The sequence below is a fragment of the Dicentrarchus labrax genome, unplaced genomic scaffold (assembly GCF_905237075.1).
Source record: "Dicentrarchus labrax unplaced genomic scaffold, dlabrax2021, whole genome shotgun sequence".
In the NCBI taxonomy this organism is placed as follows: Eukaryota; Metazoa; Chordata; class Actinopteri; family Moronidae; genus Dicentrarchus; species Dicentrarchus labrax.
The window spans coordinates 9,386,090-9,402,630 of NW_026136714.1; the positions used below are offsets into that span (position 1 = coordinate 9,386,090).

General features: G+C 43.2%; 1 protein-coding gene across 6 annotated transcripts; it reads left to right on the forward strand.

The window, feature by feature from the left end:
• The first annotated feature begins 304 nt into the window (after positions 1–304).
• On the forward strand, positions 305–16,541 carry LOC127376015 (ubiquitin-associated protein 2). 6 transcript variants are annotated; one of them, XM_051422490.1, is made up of 30 exons: positions 305–411; positions 2,008–2,145; positions 2,418–2,495; positions 3,242–3,352; positions 3,979–4,138; positions 4,420–4,497; positions 5,792–5,855; positions 6,076–6,164; positions 6,604–6,656; positions 6,840–6,904; positions 7,055–7,286; positions 7,409–7,658; positions 7,812–7,949; positions 8,415–8,551; positions 8,895–9,133; positions 9,368–9,608; positions 9,716–9,755; positions 10,043–10,169; positions 10,368–10,425; positions 10,561–10,780; positions 10,968–11,059; positions 11,461–11,541; positions 11,834–11,912; positions 12,103–12,303; positions 13,392–13,562; positions 14,335–14,436; positions 14,529–14,561; positions 14,898–14,971; positions 15,162–15,353; positions 15,735–16,541. In XM_051422490.1, exons 2-30 carry the CDS (start codon positions 2,050–2,052, stop codon positions 15,825–15,827), a joined length of 3,594 nt encoding a protein of 1,197 aa, XP_051278450.1. In that variant the 5' UTR covers positions 305–411; positions 2,008–2,049; the 3' UTR covers positions 15,828–16,541. The 6 variants fall into 6 exon arrangements, with proteins under 6 accessions (XP_051278450.1, XP_051278453.1, XP_051278454.1 ...); XM_051422493.1 differs by having other exon boundaries at positions 11,491–11,541; XM_051422491.1 differs by lacking the exon at positions 305–411 and adding an exon at positions 843–993.

Sequence of the window (16,541 nt, forward strand, 5' to 3'; positions counted from 1 at the left end):
ACAGGTTGTCGAGGCTCACCTCAGCTAGTATTGCAACATCACTAAAGAAACTTACACAACCTGTTTTGACTTTCTCGTAGACACAAAAATTAAAGCATGACCCATCGCATTTATATATTATATCAGTTCAAAGGTTCGATTTGTGTTTGCTTTTTGCTAAATATGTGGAATAAGTCACATAAACAAAGCTTTCTCTATTAGTTTTCACCCGAATTCAGGCTGGAAAAACATGTTAGAGCGAAGCGCGCTCCCGGACAGGACCGCGCACGTCAGGGCACGGCGTTAAACCACCTGACCGGCTCGGAGGAATTTGATTGGCAGGTTCGGCTTTACAACGTTGAACAACGGCGCGGTGGGTCACGTGACAGCATCTGCTGCTGCTGCTGCTGGCTGAGCGAAGCGTGTTAGCAGGTAAAAGAAAGAATAAAGATTTGTTGTGTTAATATTATCGATTTAAAAGCAGTTTAAGACCCGCGCCTCATAGCGTGTATTTAAAACAAAACATATATAGTTTCAGTAAAGTCGATCGGCGGGGTCCAGAGAAACCGTTCGTCCTGTTCGTCGGTTATCTAACTATAACTAGTGAACGTTAGCTAGCTAGCCAGCGTTGTGTCCGTGCTGCATTGTACGCCGACGGGCCGTTCACATGCCGGGGCCGTTAGCCTCTCTGTTATCTGCCGTAGCTCAACATCAACGAACCACGCGTCTTCAGACAACTTTCCCCCCCCCCCACACACACACACACACACACACACACACACACACACACACACACACACACACACTATACACCGTCTCACACCCGCGCTACATTTCTGGGTTCGAACGTATCCGGGGACCAGCCGTTGTAAACGTTAATGTCACACGCGGTGTTTTTTTTGTTTTTTTTTTCCGTTTGGTTTCAGTTTTTGTTTAAAATGTGTCGCTGACTTGAGATAAAACAGCTACTGGGGTTAGCGTGAAGTTAGCTTTTCTCCTGGTTCACACAAAAGGGTAACATCTTCGCACTTTGTCATATCTGTTTTTGTTTTATTTTTATTTTTTTTAGGTTCCTGTGTCGGTGGGGCTAAACATACAGAAATCACAGGTTATTGATCGTGTGGTTGCTACGCTGGTATTTCCAGTAAATGTACCATAGCAACGGTGGGAATCGTGTGTACCGCACACGGAACAAAGACGAGCGGTTAGCCAGGCTGAAGCTAGCTCGAGCTATGCGACCTAACGCTTATGTTGAACGTTGGCCGGTGCGGCTCGTGTTACCGTCGAGCTCCTTTTAACGTCCTCCTAAATAAGATTACGGATCAGTCATCACTTACGGTAGAAACGGACGACTGAAAACACTGATAACGGCAGCTATTTTATACAGTTAACTTGTTTTATTTCCCCCCCCCCTGTCAGCCAATTATGTCAGGTTTTTTTTTTAGACAATAGTGTGATTAAACCGGTGGATCGCGTTTGTTGTGTTCCCACGCTGAGTTGTTAGTTGGTGGTATTATTAGCTAACAACCAGTTACTGTATGTATGTAATATAATCTAATCCAGTATAGTTTCCTTGGACTCCGTTTAGCCCTAGCCTGATACAAAGCACAGGCTTCTTTGTGCTTACTTAATCATTTAAATCAACTAGCAAATGACTGTCGCTATCCCGGCGTCGTCGATTGGGGGAAAAAGTTGTATAATTCATACTATCCATAACATAGGCTGCTAGTGCATGATCATGTTTTTTTGTGTGTGTGTGTGAGACTGAGGGAGGATTGTAAATTGACACCCGGACAGTCCCCTCTTGGCTGGCTAAATTTAACTGGGGGGGGTGACAGATGGAGTTATAGTCTTACATGGTATACTTGACAACAGTGAGTCTCAGTCTGCTTATATTCAGTATATTGTATTCGCATTGGACCTTTATTTAGTGTTAAATCTTTCTGGGAATCGTGATGCATAATGTAACCCTCTCATAGGTGGCTGTCATTTCACTTTGCCTCTCTCCCCCCCTTTCTCTCCCCCCAGATTTTTCTATTTTGTACATACATTGTTTTGTATATACTGTATATGATGACTTCAGTGGTCAGCAATCAAGCCCGGGGGGCTCGGGACAGAACACTTCCCACCACCACACAAACAACACAGCCACAGAAACAGATACAGGTAGGTTTTCACCATTGTACATACCAGATTACACACAGACCTAAGGAATTGTCCTGCTCAACTATAATGGTCTGTTTTATTTTTTAGTACAATCAAAGATATTTAAAGTAAAATGTAAAAGGTGACTACATAGTTTACCTTCACCAGGACTGAAGTGTCATTGCATTCAGTCTTGTGATCTAATGTGTCGTTTCAATATGAAAATGAGTCCAAATATAATTTGTTCTACTGTGGGTTTTATTGCTTCTTACTGGACTCTGTTTGTTTATCAGGCCACAGCAGAACAGATTCGTTTAGCCCAAATGATCTACGACAAAAATGATGCTGACTTTGAAGACAAGGTCAAACAGGTAATGTGTTTGTGCATATGCACACATTTAGACAAATACTTTTTGGATGACCAGTAGGGATGTCACAAGAACCGATACTTTGGTACCAAGTCGATACCAAAATTCTGAAGAACTTGTTTTTCTACATTACCAAAGGTACAGATGATGCAATTCTCATATGCACCTATAAAGTTGTTGTGTCTAGTTGGCCATTAAATGCCACAGGAAGCATGTCAGACGGCAACAAGTGCAGCTTTACAGGTGATTGCAAAACTTTTGTGGACAGTGCTCAGTCATCAGCTATCTCCTCTGTCTGTGTCTCTGTCACTGTGTGTGCAGGAGCTCAGCCCCACCCCGCAGTGAAACAACGCCATGGGCGGGGCTGAGCTTCTGTTCAGAGAGCTGCGTACTCGCACTGCTACAAGCCAAAGCAAACAAAAAGCAAATAAGAGTAATTTATTGTGGTAATCCATGCAAAAGATGTACAGGCAAGGAAAAAACACTCAGGTTGGCCAAAGCTCAGCTGAAACAACAAATTCTGCAGGACACTTCTAAAGGGAGAGAAAAATTCTTCTGGACAGGGATCGGGGGCAAAAAAAAAACTTGATTGGGACATTTTTTCCATGGTATCGAATGTAGTTTTGATTATCGGCGAATTTCACTGGTAGTGGTATCGTGACATCCCTAATGACCAGCATATTTTATTATGATTGTGTCACATGTCAATCTAACTTACTGCTGTGCACTTCTTTTTTACACACTCACAGCTGATTGAGGTAACTGGGAAGACCCAGGATGAGTGCATGGTAGCTCTGCACGACTGCAACGAAGATGTAAACAGAGCCATCAATTTCCTGCTGGAGAGCACATCTGACACAGTAAGAATGTACACACACACACTATTCATACATGCATATTAAGGGTACTGCCATTGATTGGTCACCGATCGTGATCTGCGATCTCTAAATGCCATTCAGAATACACATTTGTTTTATTCCTCAAGAAAGTTATTCACTCACAGATTTACTTGGGTGGGATGTTTTACAAGCACGGAACAGGTTAAGCAACAGTTTCGTTTTTGATAGGTGACATTAACGAGCTTACTCATTAATGCACAGTTCACTTGCTGCTACGAAAACATTCAAAACAAAGTAACGGAGCAGACGCATAGTGTGTGTGTGTGTGTGTGTATAGAGAGAGAGGGGGGCAGAAAGGTGGGATGGTGCAGGCCTGTGTGTGTGTGAGACAGAAGAGTAGGTGTGTGCGTACACTATAGACATAAAACTTTAAATAGATCTGGTGATCAGTGTTGGCCGATACTGCTTCTGGTGACTGGCCTCAAAAACCCCGATTGGAGCCTCCTTAATGCACATTGTACTTGTGTTCACATGTCGTATAACAATTCCTCTGTTTTGACTAAAACACTTTGAACCATGTACAATATTAGTCACAATATATATGTATTATATAAAGTAAACCTCATTCTTTGATTAACCTTTGTCAGAACTCCTGGGAGACTGTGGGGAAGAAGCGGAGCCTTGGGAAAGAAGGAGGACCCTCAGAGATAAAGGAGAGCAGGGAGAAGAAAGGAGGGGAGAGGGAGGCCAGTCGTGGACGTGGGGGGTCCAACAGGAGAGGCAGAGGCATCAGCCGCGGGCGTGAAGGTAAGGAAGAGTAGAAAGATGTTTGTCAGGTCCTAGGGATGAAGACCCTGCATTGTCTAGATGTATGTTCCTTGTCAGTCTGTTAAAATGGTGTTCTCTGTATTTTAATACATCAGTCTTTCATTGCTAAAAGCACGCTGACTGTATGGAACTGTCAACTCAACTTTGCCCTGATTTGTTCAAGTTCAATTTCCCCTTACAGTTAAGAGGTCTTTCTCTTGGTTCAGTATTAATGAGTTTTTAATGTCTTAATATCCTTTTTGTTTTTTGTTGGATTATAGGTCGGTTAGAAGAGAATGGGTTTGAGGTGGCTCCTGGAGAGAGAGGAGGAGACCGCGGACGCAGGGGGCGGGGCAGAGGTGAGCGAAACAGAAAATTACCTCTTCAAAGCTTATTGTTAAATTTTGGTTGTGCAAAGATGATCCATTAATGTAGAGATTTCAAAATCTAAAATGGGCGTTTCTAAAGTAAACATGACGTTTGTTTGGTAAACCAAAACATTTCCAAGGTCTATCAATCTAGAAAGATACTGACTACTGTAATAGCGTGGCTCTGATGCTCATCCCTGTAAAAGTGGTACCATCCAAAGTACTATCTACAGTGAAAAAACGAAGTTGAGGTACCAAAAATAAGTAGTTGATTTGAGCCGTAAGATGTAGTGGAAATACCACTGACTGTACTTTGGGCAACCCTACAGTCCCTTTTTTTCCTCCCCCTTTTTATTTTTTCAAACATGACCATGAATTGCTAATTGTAATATGGTCTGTTATTTGTTAACTACAATCTTTAGATAGGGCATTGGCACAGATGTTATTGTGCATGTTTTGGTGATGTAACTGGCAGCATATCTATTTGTGTCTGGAAGCATTTAGAGTATTGCAGCACTTAACGTGTGTGGAATGTGCTCAGTCCCTGCAGCTGCTTGTATGTATGTACGTGTGTGGTGGGGGATGGTTGTCGTTCATAGAAAACGATTGGGAAAAGTGTAAAGTATTAGAATTTGACTGGACTTGTTGGCTTTTTTGTAACAGCAAGTGACCTAAGAAAGGTGAGGGCAATCAGGGCATGATTGAGAAGAGTCAGATGGCAGGTTATGCTTTAAAAGCAGATAAATGCATGTAAATGTTGAATGTTAAATATCTTAAAGGTCCAGTGTGTCAGATATAGTGGCATCCAGCAGTGTAGTTGCAGATCACAACTCTCATTTCAGCTTCCAAGGAGAAAAGAACAAAAACACAAATGCCCCTATCTAAAGCCTGTGTTTGTGCCTTCTGGACTGCAAGTTACGCCTTGTGCAGAGACTACCATGTTGAACCGCCATGTTTCTATACCAGAACGGACAACCAAACACTGGCCCGAGTGTTTTTGGCGAGTTTCGCTGCGCCATACTTTCTCCTACATACTTAACAGCCCGTTCTCATTCCCAGGTTTCAAATACAGATGTGAGCAGTGTTCAGTTAGGTGCAGTCTGAAACTTCACCAATAGATGCCACTAAATCTTACACACTGGTCCTTCTAACTTAAAACCTTGAACCAAAAGTGAAACTTCACTTCAAGATATTCTTTAACTGTCTTAAAAAACACTTTATGAAGAGTTGAGGTTAAAAGGGACCTGAGGTCAACTGGTTGTCGTGTGTGTGTGTGTGTCCTCAGGGGCAGGGGTTCGCGGTAGAGGAAGAGCAGCTGCTGGCAACAGGTTCTCCACCCAGGGAATGGGGTAAGAACATGTGTTTAGTTTAAATCTTGAGCCTGAAGTAAGATGAGGAGGTGGTGATGGTGATTACAAGCACATATCTTAAAAACAAATGTGTGGAAAAACTTAAGTTTCTGAATCTCCTCATTCAGTAGCAACAACAGAGCAGACATTATCCTCTTCAGTTTCCCTTATGTTGGCTCACCATCCCAACCTGTCTCTTCTTTCCATTCTGTTCTTTCAGCACCTTCAATCCTGCTGATTACACGGCTAACTCTGGAGCTCGCCAGGAGACGTGGGAAGGGGACGGCAACGAACCTGCTGAGGGAACTGGTAAGGAAAATAACATAAGATGTCACAATTGTATGCCATTTCCTACTTCTGCTGTGGAATCTTTTAATTGTCAGCTTGAAAGTAACCCCCTCATTTGAAGTTCACTTGCCCCAAATAAAGTAAAACTCAAGCTGAAATTGACAGATATTAAATCATCCATCTTTGTTTACAACATCTAAGCCTTTCTTACCCATAGGTGTGCATAAACTACAGGTTTTTAACCTTTTTAAAAATCAGAAATTATTGGTTATCTTCAGTATTGGTTTATCAGCCTAAAATTAATCTACGCATTAGATTCAGGGGCATATAAATTATAGTTCTAGTAATGCAGTCATGGTGGTATATACCACTGCTTTGGGGTGAATGATCGTTTAGACTATGAGTAGTGGTGGACATTAACTAATTTTGCTGCTGTGTATTTTTTTTTTTTTTTTTTAAGGAACATGGGGAGGCAATCTGGAAGACTGGAATTCAGAAGACTGGAATGAGGATGTAAGTCAGCACTTAATCTACTAAATCTGTGCTGGCCTGCCTAATGTTTTAATGGCTATTGACATTAGTCAGATTTTATGTTGTTTAACTATAAAAATGTGACTTTAAATGGTTGTTGATATACAGTACAGCACATAATGTGTTTGTGTGATGACTGTTTGTTCTTCCTGTCTTTTCTCAAAGTTGTCTGAGACCAAAGTATTCACTGCCTCTACTGCTCCAACAAACCACATCACACCTGGACACAAGTAAGCCCCTCTGCCCAAAAACACCAAGAACAACAGGCTTTTTTGGAGAATAACATTTTACCTAATCTGTCCGGTTATCTTCTCCTTGGCTCTCCTCCCCAAACCTCTTTTTCTCACACTCTTCCTGCACTCTTGTCTCTTGCCTCTCAGTGTGGACCTGGCTAGCCTACTGCCTAAGCCTGGAGTGGCTGTAGGGGGTTCTGTGGACTCTGACTTGGTGGCAATAGTCGATGGGCCCTCAACCGAGGATTTGGGCCAAAGTCTGGTGTTTACCAATTCCCACCACAATGGACGCACTACAACACACAGCTACGCACACGCCACCGCCAACAGCTACGCCCATGCCGCCTCTGCTGGTACCACCTACGCGCATGCTGCACTGGTACAGACAGCCACACATACACACACTTACACATGTGCAAACACTTCGTCTTTACGTGGCTACACGCTGATATGTGATGATCAATGTATTCAGTTCTCATTTTGTTTCTCTCCTCCTTCTAGTCCTCAGTTCTAGGTTCTGGTTTTGGGTCCCTGAATGCACCTAAGCCGACATCTGCCTCTGACATGAGGACACCAGAGCAGCTCAATGGGCCTCGGCTTGGTCAGAGAGCCAGTCAGACGTCGGGCACCACCAGCAACAGCAGTGTTTCCAAAGATGCAGGGCCACCTCCAATACAAAACCCTGCTCCTGCCTCATCTCCTTCTGTCGACATCAAGGCTCAAAGAGTTGAGAATGGCCCTGCCCCACACTGTAAGTCTCAAAGTAAATCCCAACCCTGAAAAGAAATATAAGATGTGACTTGACTAGATCTAAACTAATTGTTAGTGTCCACAACAATGCAAAAGTTACATTGCGCGGCAGTATAGCTATGAATTTATATTTATCCCCTTATCCTCTTTTCAGTGGAGATGAAGCTTCAGCCAGAGCCATCAGCGGTGCTCAGCCAGCTGGCTCAGAGGCAACAACAATCCTCCATCCTTCACACCACAGAGCCTCTGGGCCTGTCTCATTCGCATGCCCCACAGGTCCCCACACCGCCAGGTAGGACTGCAGAACAGTATCATTCTTAGCCATTAAAGGTGTATTTGCATACTATCCCACATGACATTAGAGCTGCAACTCACCTAATTAATATTTGGATTAATAGTACAGCATCAGAGGATTGTGTACATGACCCACTGAGCTGTTTAATAACCACAATAGCAGAAATAAGAGCAAACACTATAATGTCGTCCTGCCATGTTTGTTGCCTGTAACCACATATGAAAAGAAGACAGGAAATATTTGTCAAACAGTGGAGCTAAGATAATGGCTACAGAGCTGATAAAGACACATTTCAGCACACTATAGTTGAATCAGGACAGTGCAAGCACTTAAACAGTATTTGTCCTGTAAGATTGTGGACGTATCCCCATATTCACTGTCTAGCTCTGACAATCATTTTGATTGTATTCCTGTGTTTTAAACAACATTGTCAATGGGACTGCTGCCTTCAATCTCCTTCAGGTCACGAGTCCTCCATCCCTCCTGTAAGAGATGGAGCCTCTCCAGGAGTGAAGCTGCCAGGCATGGAGCCTCCCATCACAGAAGCCCCTCAGCGGCAGCTAAAGACACAGAGACGCAGAGTACCTCCTCCCTCAAAGGTAAGCTCTTCTGATATCTGAACCTTTTACCAGACAAAAATGTGTAATAACAAAAGAGCAGTATATTACTAGCAAGACCTGGTAGAAACTGAGTCTCTCACATGTTTGACAAGCCAGCTAGCTCTGACAGACTAAATAAAGTAGTTTTTTTTTCTGAATTTTGACTAAAAGGATACTAGCCAGTTATCATCTTCGTTCATTGCTGACTGAAAGTCACTTTTTGTGGATTTTAACCTGATTTCTATAAACATTTTACACATTTTGCAAAAACAAATTGAATTTTAATCAAATTGATGAAATGTATCTACACAGTAGTACTTAATTCCCTCTTTGTCTACCTCAGATTCCGTCGTCAGCAGTGGAGATGCCGGGCTCAGCAGATATATCTGGCCTGAATGTTCAGTTTGGAGCTCTTGACTTTGGGTCTGAGGCTGGCAGTGGAACGGTAGACATGGCGCATACAGAGTCGGCCAGGGAGCAAGCCCCGACTCAGACTCCAGCTTCAGCTCCCATGCCTGTCCCTTCTGCTGTTCCCACTCAGCAGCCACAAAGCAGCTTGTTCTCCAAGCCCGGATCTATGAGGTGTGTGGGTTATTTTAGTAGTGTGTCTGAGGCACACTAATTTTGTATATGTGTATTTGTTTAGCTGCCTGGCAAGAAATCTTAATAACCATTCAAGTGGACTTCACGGAGTCCTGCAAAAAACAGAGCACTCACTGCAGCCATGGGCACAAAATGTATTAAAGAGCTAAATTGGTTTAGGAAATGATTATATTATTCTTTCCCTATATTCCTTTCTCTCTGTCCTGCGAACAGTGAACACATGAGCAGCTTATCCACCTTACCCTCAGCCGTATCAGATCCCAGCTTCCCCTCACCATCCTTGGGCCTTCCGAGTGCCACGCCCTCCCCCTCCCTGGGTCTTCCCAGTGCAGCCACTCCACCCTCTTCTACAGCTCCTACAGCAGGCAGTCGGGTGGAGAGCAGTGGCCCAAGGTCCCTGCCACCTCACATGGGTTACTCTCAGAGCAAAGATGCCTCAGCTGCTGCTCTCACAGTGAGGAGAAACCTTTTTCTCTCATGCATAAATGACCAAATGACAAAAAGGATGTAGACCACTGTTATTTCTGATTTTATAAAACAGACATGTATCATTTCTTATAGAATGGCTACACTGGCATGAAGACGCAGAGCACACAGGACAGTAAGTACACTCAGCATTGTCAGTTATAGAGAACAGTACTGGAGTGGCCAATAAAATCCCATTATAATGAATATTGATTGCTAAATGCATCTGTTAAGAACTGGAAAGGGTACTTTCTGTGAAAGTGGATGAGGTTTGATATAGACCAGCTCATACTCAACCTATCTTTCTCATTCAACATAGTTTCATTCTTTTATTCCTCCTTCCATAGTCAGTTTGTTAACCATACACAAAAATGTATAGTAAATTAATCTTATCTCCTTTTCTTATTTTTTTGTTTTTACTAGCTACATCAACGTCTAGAACAGTGAAAACGGAGTCTCCTGTTATGACGAGTGACAGTGGCCCCAGCCACCACATCCCCTCCCCTGCGGTTACACCTTCCCACTCAACACCCATCCCCTCACTCAGCAGGTAAGGGATGGTTCATTTTATAGGGCACGTTGATTTTCTTTCCTTTTTCTGTCTGGAGATAATGATGGTTACAAGCACATATCTTAATCCTGTATGTGGAAATATATTTCACTGAATCCTCCACCTTCCTGTGCAAAGTACTTCTGTTGCTTCATCAGATTTAAACAGGCTAACAGAAGCATTGTACTCTCTTTCTAGTCACGTGACCAGTACTCATTCATCTGGATCAGTCCTTGCCACAAGCTCCTCCCTCACTGTAAGTGTTTGGTATATTTGCTGAAAAATTTGGACCCAAAACAAACGTTTTTACTAAAGAAGACATCCGTGCTTTGATCTATGGAACAGTTGCTGGTTCTCACACACCCTCTCTCCTCTTGTCCTTTTCCATCAGATAAGTAATGAGGAGAGCAGCAGTAGCGGCAATCTCCATGCCTTTTCATCGTCGTCGTCCAGCCAAGCTGTCCATCCCAGTCCTTTAGCTACCCTGGCTGTCAGCAGCTCAGCATCCAATGGCCTGCATCCATCTGGAGCACCGGGACTAACTCCTAATGGCACAAACACCACACTCTCAGCTGGCAGCCGGACGGCACCCCTGCTCACCACCACCTCTGGTAGGCTCATAGGAACAGGAATCATATTACCATAACAGAGGAACGTAATGTTATATACACCATCCTCAACACAGTAAATTTAATCAGGCTGTTACTCAACTGTAAGACTGTATGGATCATAACAAATTCATCTAATTAATTACTTGATTTAAATTTTTAAAAAATCCTTGTTTGTCGTCTTTGCCAGGCAAAGCTCCTCCCAACTTGGCCCAAGGAGTGCCGCCTCTCCTGGCCAACCAGTACATCATGGGCCCTGGTGGCTTGCTCCCTGCTTACCCGGTAACTATATGCTATACATATATTTACTTGTTTGTGTGTTAATTAGTCCCCTGGGTTTTTTAAAGGGGAAACGAGTTGTATCACTAAAAATAGATGATGGGTGTTTGTGTCTCAAGGGCCTACACAGAACTGCATGTTCATTCTGTCATCAATCTAGTCTGTACACCTTAAATCAAAGAGCCCTGCATTTTTCATGAGTGGGTACATTGATTGAAAATTACAGCAGTAACTTTACGCCTTTTTTCTACAGAGCTTTTCAGTGATGATGATTGTGTTTTAGTAGGTTCTGATCAAACATGACTTCTATGGGACGCACTGATGCTGATTAAAGCTGTGTAGAGGATTAAGTTAAAATGGAGTTTGCAAGTGGAGACTTGAACATGCTACAAAATAATCATTAGTTCTTTCCTCCATTATCTTTACATCAACAGCAGATCTATGGATATGAGGACTTGCAGATGCTGCAGTCTCGCCTTCCCATGGTGAGTCTGTTGTGATTGACTTTGTCCTGCTGCATATTGCATATATTATAATTTTTTTGTTTTTATTTAAATTAGAAAATGACTGTCAAATTAGTTTCACTGGATATTACTTTCCTTGTACCATAAGAAAGTAACCAATCATAATCTGTATCCTCTTTTTTATTGTATCACAGTACCCCTCCATTTCCAAAGTAGTCTTAAAAATGTACTGATGGAAAAAGCAACAAAATGGGAAGGGGCTACAGTTTACATTTGAATTATTAATTTAATTTAAAATTCTCTTCCCACATAGGATTATTATGGTGTAACATTCCCTGGTACTACGGCTGCCATGCCTGGAAGAGATGGCCTGACCAATAACCCATATTCTGGTAAGTCAAATTGTGTGTTAGACTGCAGTTTTGGTGCTGATACTGCCCTTGCATTATGTTTCAACACAACACTGTGCTTTATTTTTTGGTGGTTTTTTTGTAAATTCATGTTGGCTTTTCAACAGACCAGAAAAAGGATTTTAGACTTTTTCAACCTCAGTTTTGTCTTCTTGACCATTGTTTTGTCTAGGTGAGGCGACAAAGTTTGGAAGAAATGACTCTTCATCTCCGGCTCCCCCAACAAGCCTGTCTACAGCTGGGGTGCAGTCGCAGCCCCAACAGGCTCCGCAAGGAGGTACACAGGGGCAAGGCCAGGGACAGAGCCAGGGTCAGCAAACACAGAACCAGGCCTTTCTCAACCCCCCTCTGCCTCCTGGCTACGGATACACTGGTAAGGAAAAGCAAAATTATATTTAAAGGTCTATGTAACTTTCATAAAACTGTCATTAATAGTGACACTGGTGGCTGTTCAGTGAACTGCAGTCAGCATCCTGTTGATCGGGCTCACTTGCACTCTGTACACAGTCTGTAGGCGAGAGCAAGCATCATCCTGGGCACCAGCTCAAAGTGACATATACTAGACTGAGTGCTGGAAAGTTTAGGATAATGTTACTACCTTTGTTTTATTTGTATCATTGGCTCAATTATACTAACTAGCTTGCTGTTTGCAAATCACCATTTCAGCCAACACCACGAAGCAACTAATTCCGGGCCCAAGCCAGCCGGCCAACCCCATCCACTCGGATAGTATTTAGTTAACAATGATGTTTATGAACAAGCTAGCCAGCTGCAACCCAGCCACGCTATATAATTTTATCTGGCAACAGCAGCTGACAAAGTACCCTGCAAACGGGCCAGCCAGCTTATCCCTGGGAGTCTGAATAATTTGGCTGACGTTTTCAACCCATGACAATAAGTTGCTTTGCTATGCTAGTTAGCAATTCGTTTGCATTAGCAAGCAAGTGAATGAGACTCATTTAAAACCACAATATATTGTACAAGCTTTGCAGTAATGTTAGTTTTAAGTTAAGACCTGTTACTCTGTGTTTTGGTGGGTGTCAGTTATTTGTAGGAATTAGTTGACTCCATTTATAAGCAAGATTTAGCTAGTGGTGCACACTGTTCATACTGTAGGGAAGCAAAGAGAGACAGCACTCAATAGCATGCATAATGTCACATCCTCTGTATGTTGTTGGAATGTCTGTTAAAATATATGTCGGGGTACTTGAAGCAGGAAAGAGAATTCTTCAAATTTAACAGCTTTCTGCCAGTAAAGCCCAAAACTTGTTCAGGGAATGATTTTATTTTCTAATTAAGCAGTTGAAAACTGATTATTTCACCTTGAGTTTGTATACACTGAGATTATGTGGCACTGCCCGACAACAAAAGAGCCCTTCTCATTATTGTTGCTTAAAGACAAAAGAATGATGCAAGTGCAGTGAAAGCAGATTGCTATACAACTAACTTGCCATCTCACAGGTCTGCCGTACTACGCTGGTGTGCCGGGAGTTCCCTCAGCCTTCCAGTACGGCCCCACCGTCTTTGTGCCTCCTGCTTCGGCCAAGCAACCTGCAATGGGCCTGGCCAACCCTTCCAATCAGTACCACCAACAGCATCAGCCCAGTTACGGACAGCATGCATATGGCACAGGTAAGACCAGGTCAAAACAAGAAGGCTCTGTCACTGCTCTGGCTGATGTTTTCAGACAATTAACATCTTTGCAGAGTCAAGTGACTGTAAAAGGTTTTTGAAGATTATATCCAAAAGTTTTAATTCAGCTTTTAAATTGTCAAACTATCACAGTACCACAAACTGTCACAGCAACCTGCCACAAAAAGTAGTTGAGCAGGTTACTTGATTGACTTCAACAGTTGGCCTAGTTATGGTGACAGTAGTGCATCATCTGGCCATTTACTTTTGTGTGATGTGTGCACAAAAGTACACAAGCACAAAACCATATTATTTTTTGTTTCATGTATAGCAACAGTTTGGTATGGCTGTATTTTATAAGTATAGCCACTGTAAAAGAGACAGGGTGTGTGTACAGAGACCTTGGCATAAACTGTGTGTGAAGAGTGTAGAGAGAGGCAAAAGAGAAATCAACTTCCAGGCCTTTAAACGTGTACACCAAATCCTGCATGTGTGTGTGGAATTGGGCCTGTGGGTGTTTTTTGCTTGTGCTGCATGCATAGCTTAAACCCCCTGCTGAAGTTGGACACGGCTCAATATAGACACCGCTGCCATTTTAGTCAGGTTACCTTACTGCCTCTCTCTCCCCTGCCCCCTCTCTCTTCTCTTCCCATCCTCTTTCCTCTTTTCTTCTGTTCACCTCATCTGTTCCCTTGCTTCTTTCTCTTCCTACCCCCTCCCACTCTTCTGCTCGCTCTGCCTCCTCTCTTCTTCTGTACTCCTCCTCCTTCAGCCTTTGATGACCTGGCTCAAGCCCACGGGGAATACAGTAAGGGAGGGTACGGAGGCTCTGCCCAGTCTCAGGCCAAGGCAGCGGGCAGCGGCCCTGGGAAAGGTACACACACAACACATGTGTAAACACTCTAACAACACACAAAGTCAGTGGGCATTTTCCTGTGGGAAAAATGGATGTACTCACAATTGCAGATGATTCTACAGTCGAGAGTGTTCTGGAGAAAGGTGTGTATATGCATGTGTGTGATTGCACTTTGATGTGCACATCAATCGATACATGCAAAGGGGTGAAAAAAGTGAGAAACATGCCTCTGCACCTCCTCACTTAATACGCTTCTTCCTACTGGCTGGCCCCCCTCCTACTAACAAATGGAAATGAACTTTCAGTGCTTAATATTCACTCAGCAGTGAAGTGACACAATTGTTGCCTTCCCCCCCTAACCCCTTGATTTTCCTCTCTATTTTTCTTCTCTTCCCTCCTTTGCTTTCCTCCCTTCCCTCTTAAATTCCAATCTTTTTCTTTATCTCTTTCCCTGTCCCTCTCTTTCTTTCTCCTCTCAGCACCGGGATTGTCAGGGTCAGGTACCAGTGGAGGAGTACCTGATATGGGAGGTTCAATCTACAGCAAAACTCAGGTGAGTGACTGTTGTATGTTTGTCTTTAGGTCAAAGTTGGTTGTGAGATTATGAGTCTTAAAATCACACTTGAGTGATCTTTTCTAAAATAATCTTGATCACAGCAGCACAATAATCTTGAATAACCAGTTTCTTAACCTGCGTGTAATTGATTTATTTTAATCCCTTGTCTTCTCTTGGTTCTCGTCAGTCATTTGACAAGCAGGGCTTCCACACGGGTACACCGCCCCCCTTCAGCCTGCCCTCAGCACTGGGGGGAACGGGGCCCCTGAACCCTGGGGGTGCTCCTGGCTACGCCCCTGCTCCCTTCCTGCACATCCTGCCACCACACCAACAGCCCCACTCCCAACTGCTGCACCATCACCTCACACAGGATGGACAGGTAAACTTAAGAGCCACATATTGTTCATTGTACAAGACACCTATGTTTTCTGAAAAGCTTTGCCTGTTGTTGTAGTTGGCTGACGTAGGTGGTCAACCAAACAAGACGGCTTCCGTGCATTATTCAGCAATTAATGGGCCTCTTTCGTCCAAGTAGTCCCAAGAAGGTTTTTTGCACTAAAAAGGCTTAGCAGTCATCACTGACAACTCCGTCTTCATGGTTCCTGGGCCTTACAAAAATGCTACCTCAGGGGTCAGGGACCAAACCTCAGAAGGTTCCTTCAGCTAGAACGGGCTAACAAATCTCGTAGGAAATTAAATAAACCTGTTAGGTACTTGGTCTTAGACATGATGGACTGAACATATTTCTCATTGTCCACAGGGTCCTGGTCAGCGCAGTCAGTCCAGCAGCATGCAGCAGAAGACCCAAGGCAGCAAGTCCAGCTACGGCAGCTCCCCCTACTGGGCAAACTGAGGAATGCTTCCCACTCCCCCCTCCCCCAAAAGGCTGTGTGTGTGCGTGCGTGTGTGTAAAGCTAAAACAAAAACAAAGACACACTACCCTCACAATGAGCAACCTTGGGCTTCCTTGCCCCGCTCCCCCCACCTCCACAAGTCCTCATAAGTCTTTTGGGTTCTCTCTTCCCCCCCTTTTCAAAATTGGTTGTACATGTAAGATATTTATGTATGTATTTATATATATATACTGTATATGTAATAGTAGAACATGAAATGTGGTTGCTGCATTTTATTTTTGAAGGACTTTTGTTTACTTTTTTCAAAACTGCAGGAAAAGATGTTACATTAAGACAGAATGAGATGATTATGATGGTGAGAGAGTGAGTGAAGAAGACAAAGGATCTAAAACTTCCTGTAAGAAATCAGGAAAAGGAGAGAGCTATAGCACTGATTGCATATGAGGACATTTCAGATGGGGGTGGGGTTTATAATAACTAACTGCATCTGTCTCGTCTTTTTCTTTTTTTTTTTTATACATAACTTCCTGAATGATCAGGCTCATCCCCCAAACTTCATTTTGTAGCTTCCTGTATTTCCCCTCCTTCTGGAGGGTTGCCTACTCCTTGTGTCAACACCTTCCCTTTAAAGACAGACCTTCCCATCTAAATTTTATATTTTAATTTAATTTTAACCCTGATTTCCCTCGAAATAAAAGTTCTAAGCAGTTGGA

Coding starts and splice junctions, on each gene's coding strand:
- LOC127376015 (XM_051422490.1), top strand. CDS start 2,050: ATGATGACTTCAGTGGTCAGCAATCAAGCCCGGGGGGCTCGGGACAGA. Junction 7,950..8,414: donor ACAGGTCCCCACACCGCCAG/GTAGGACTGCAG, acceptor AATCTCCTTCAG/GTCACGAGTCCTCCATCCCT. Junction 12,304..13,391: donor TCCTGGCTACGGATACACTG/GTAAGGAAAAGC, acceptor GCCATCTCACAG/GTCTGCCGTACTACGCTGGT.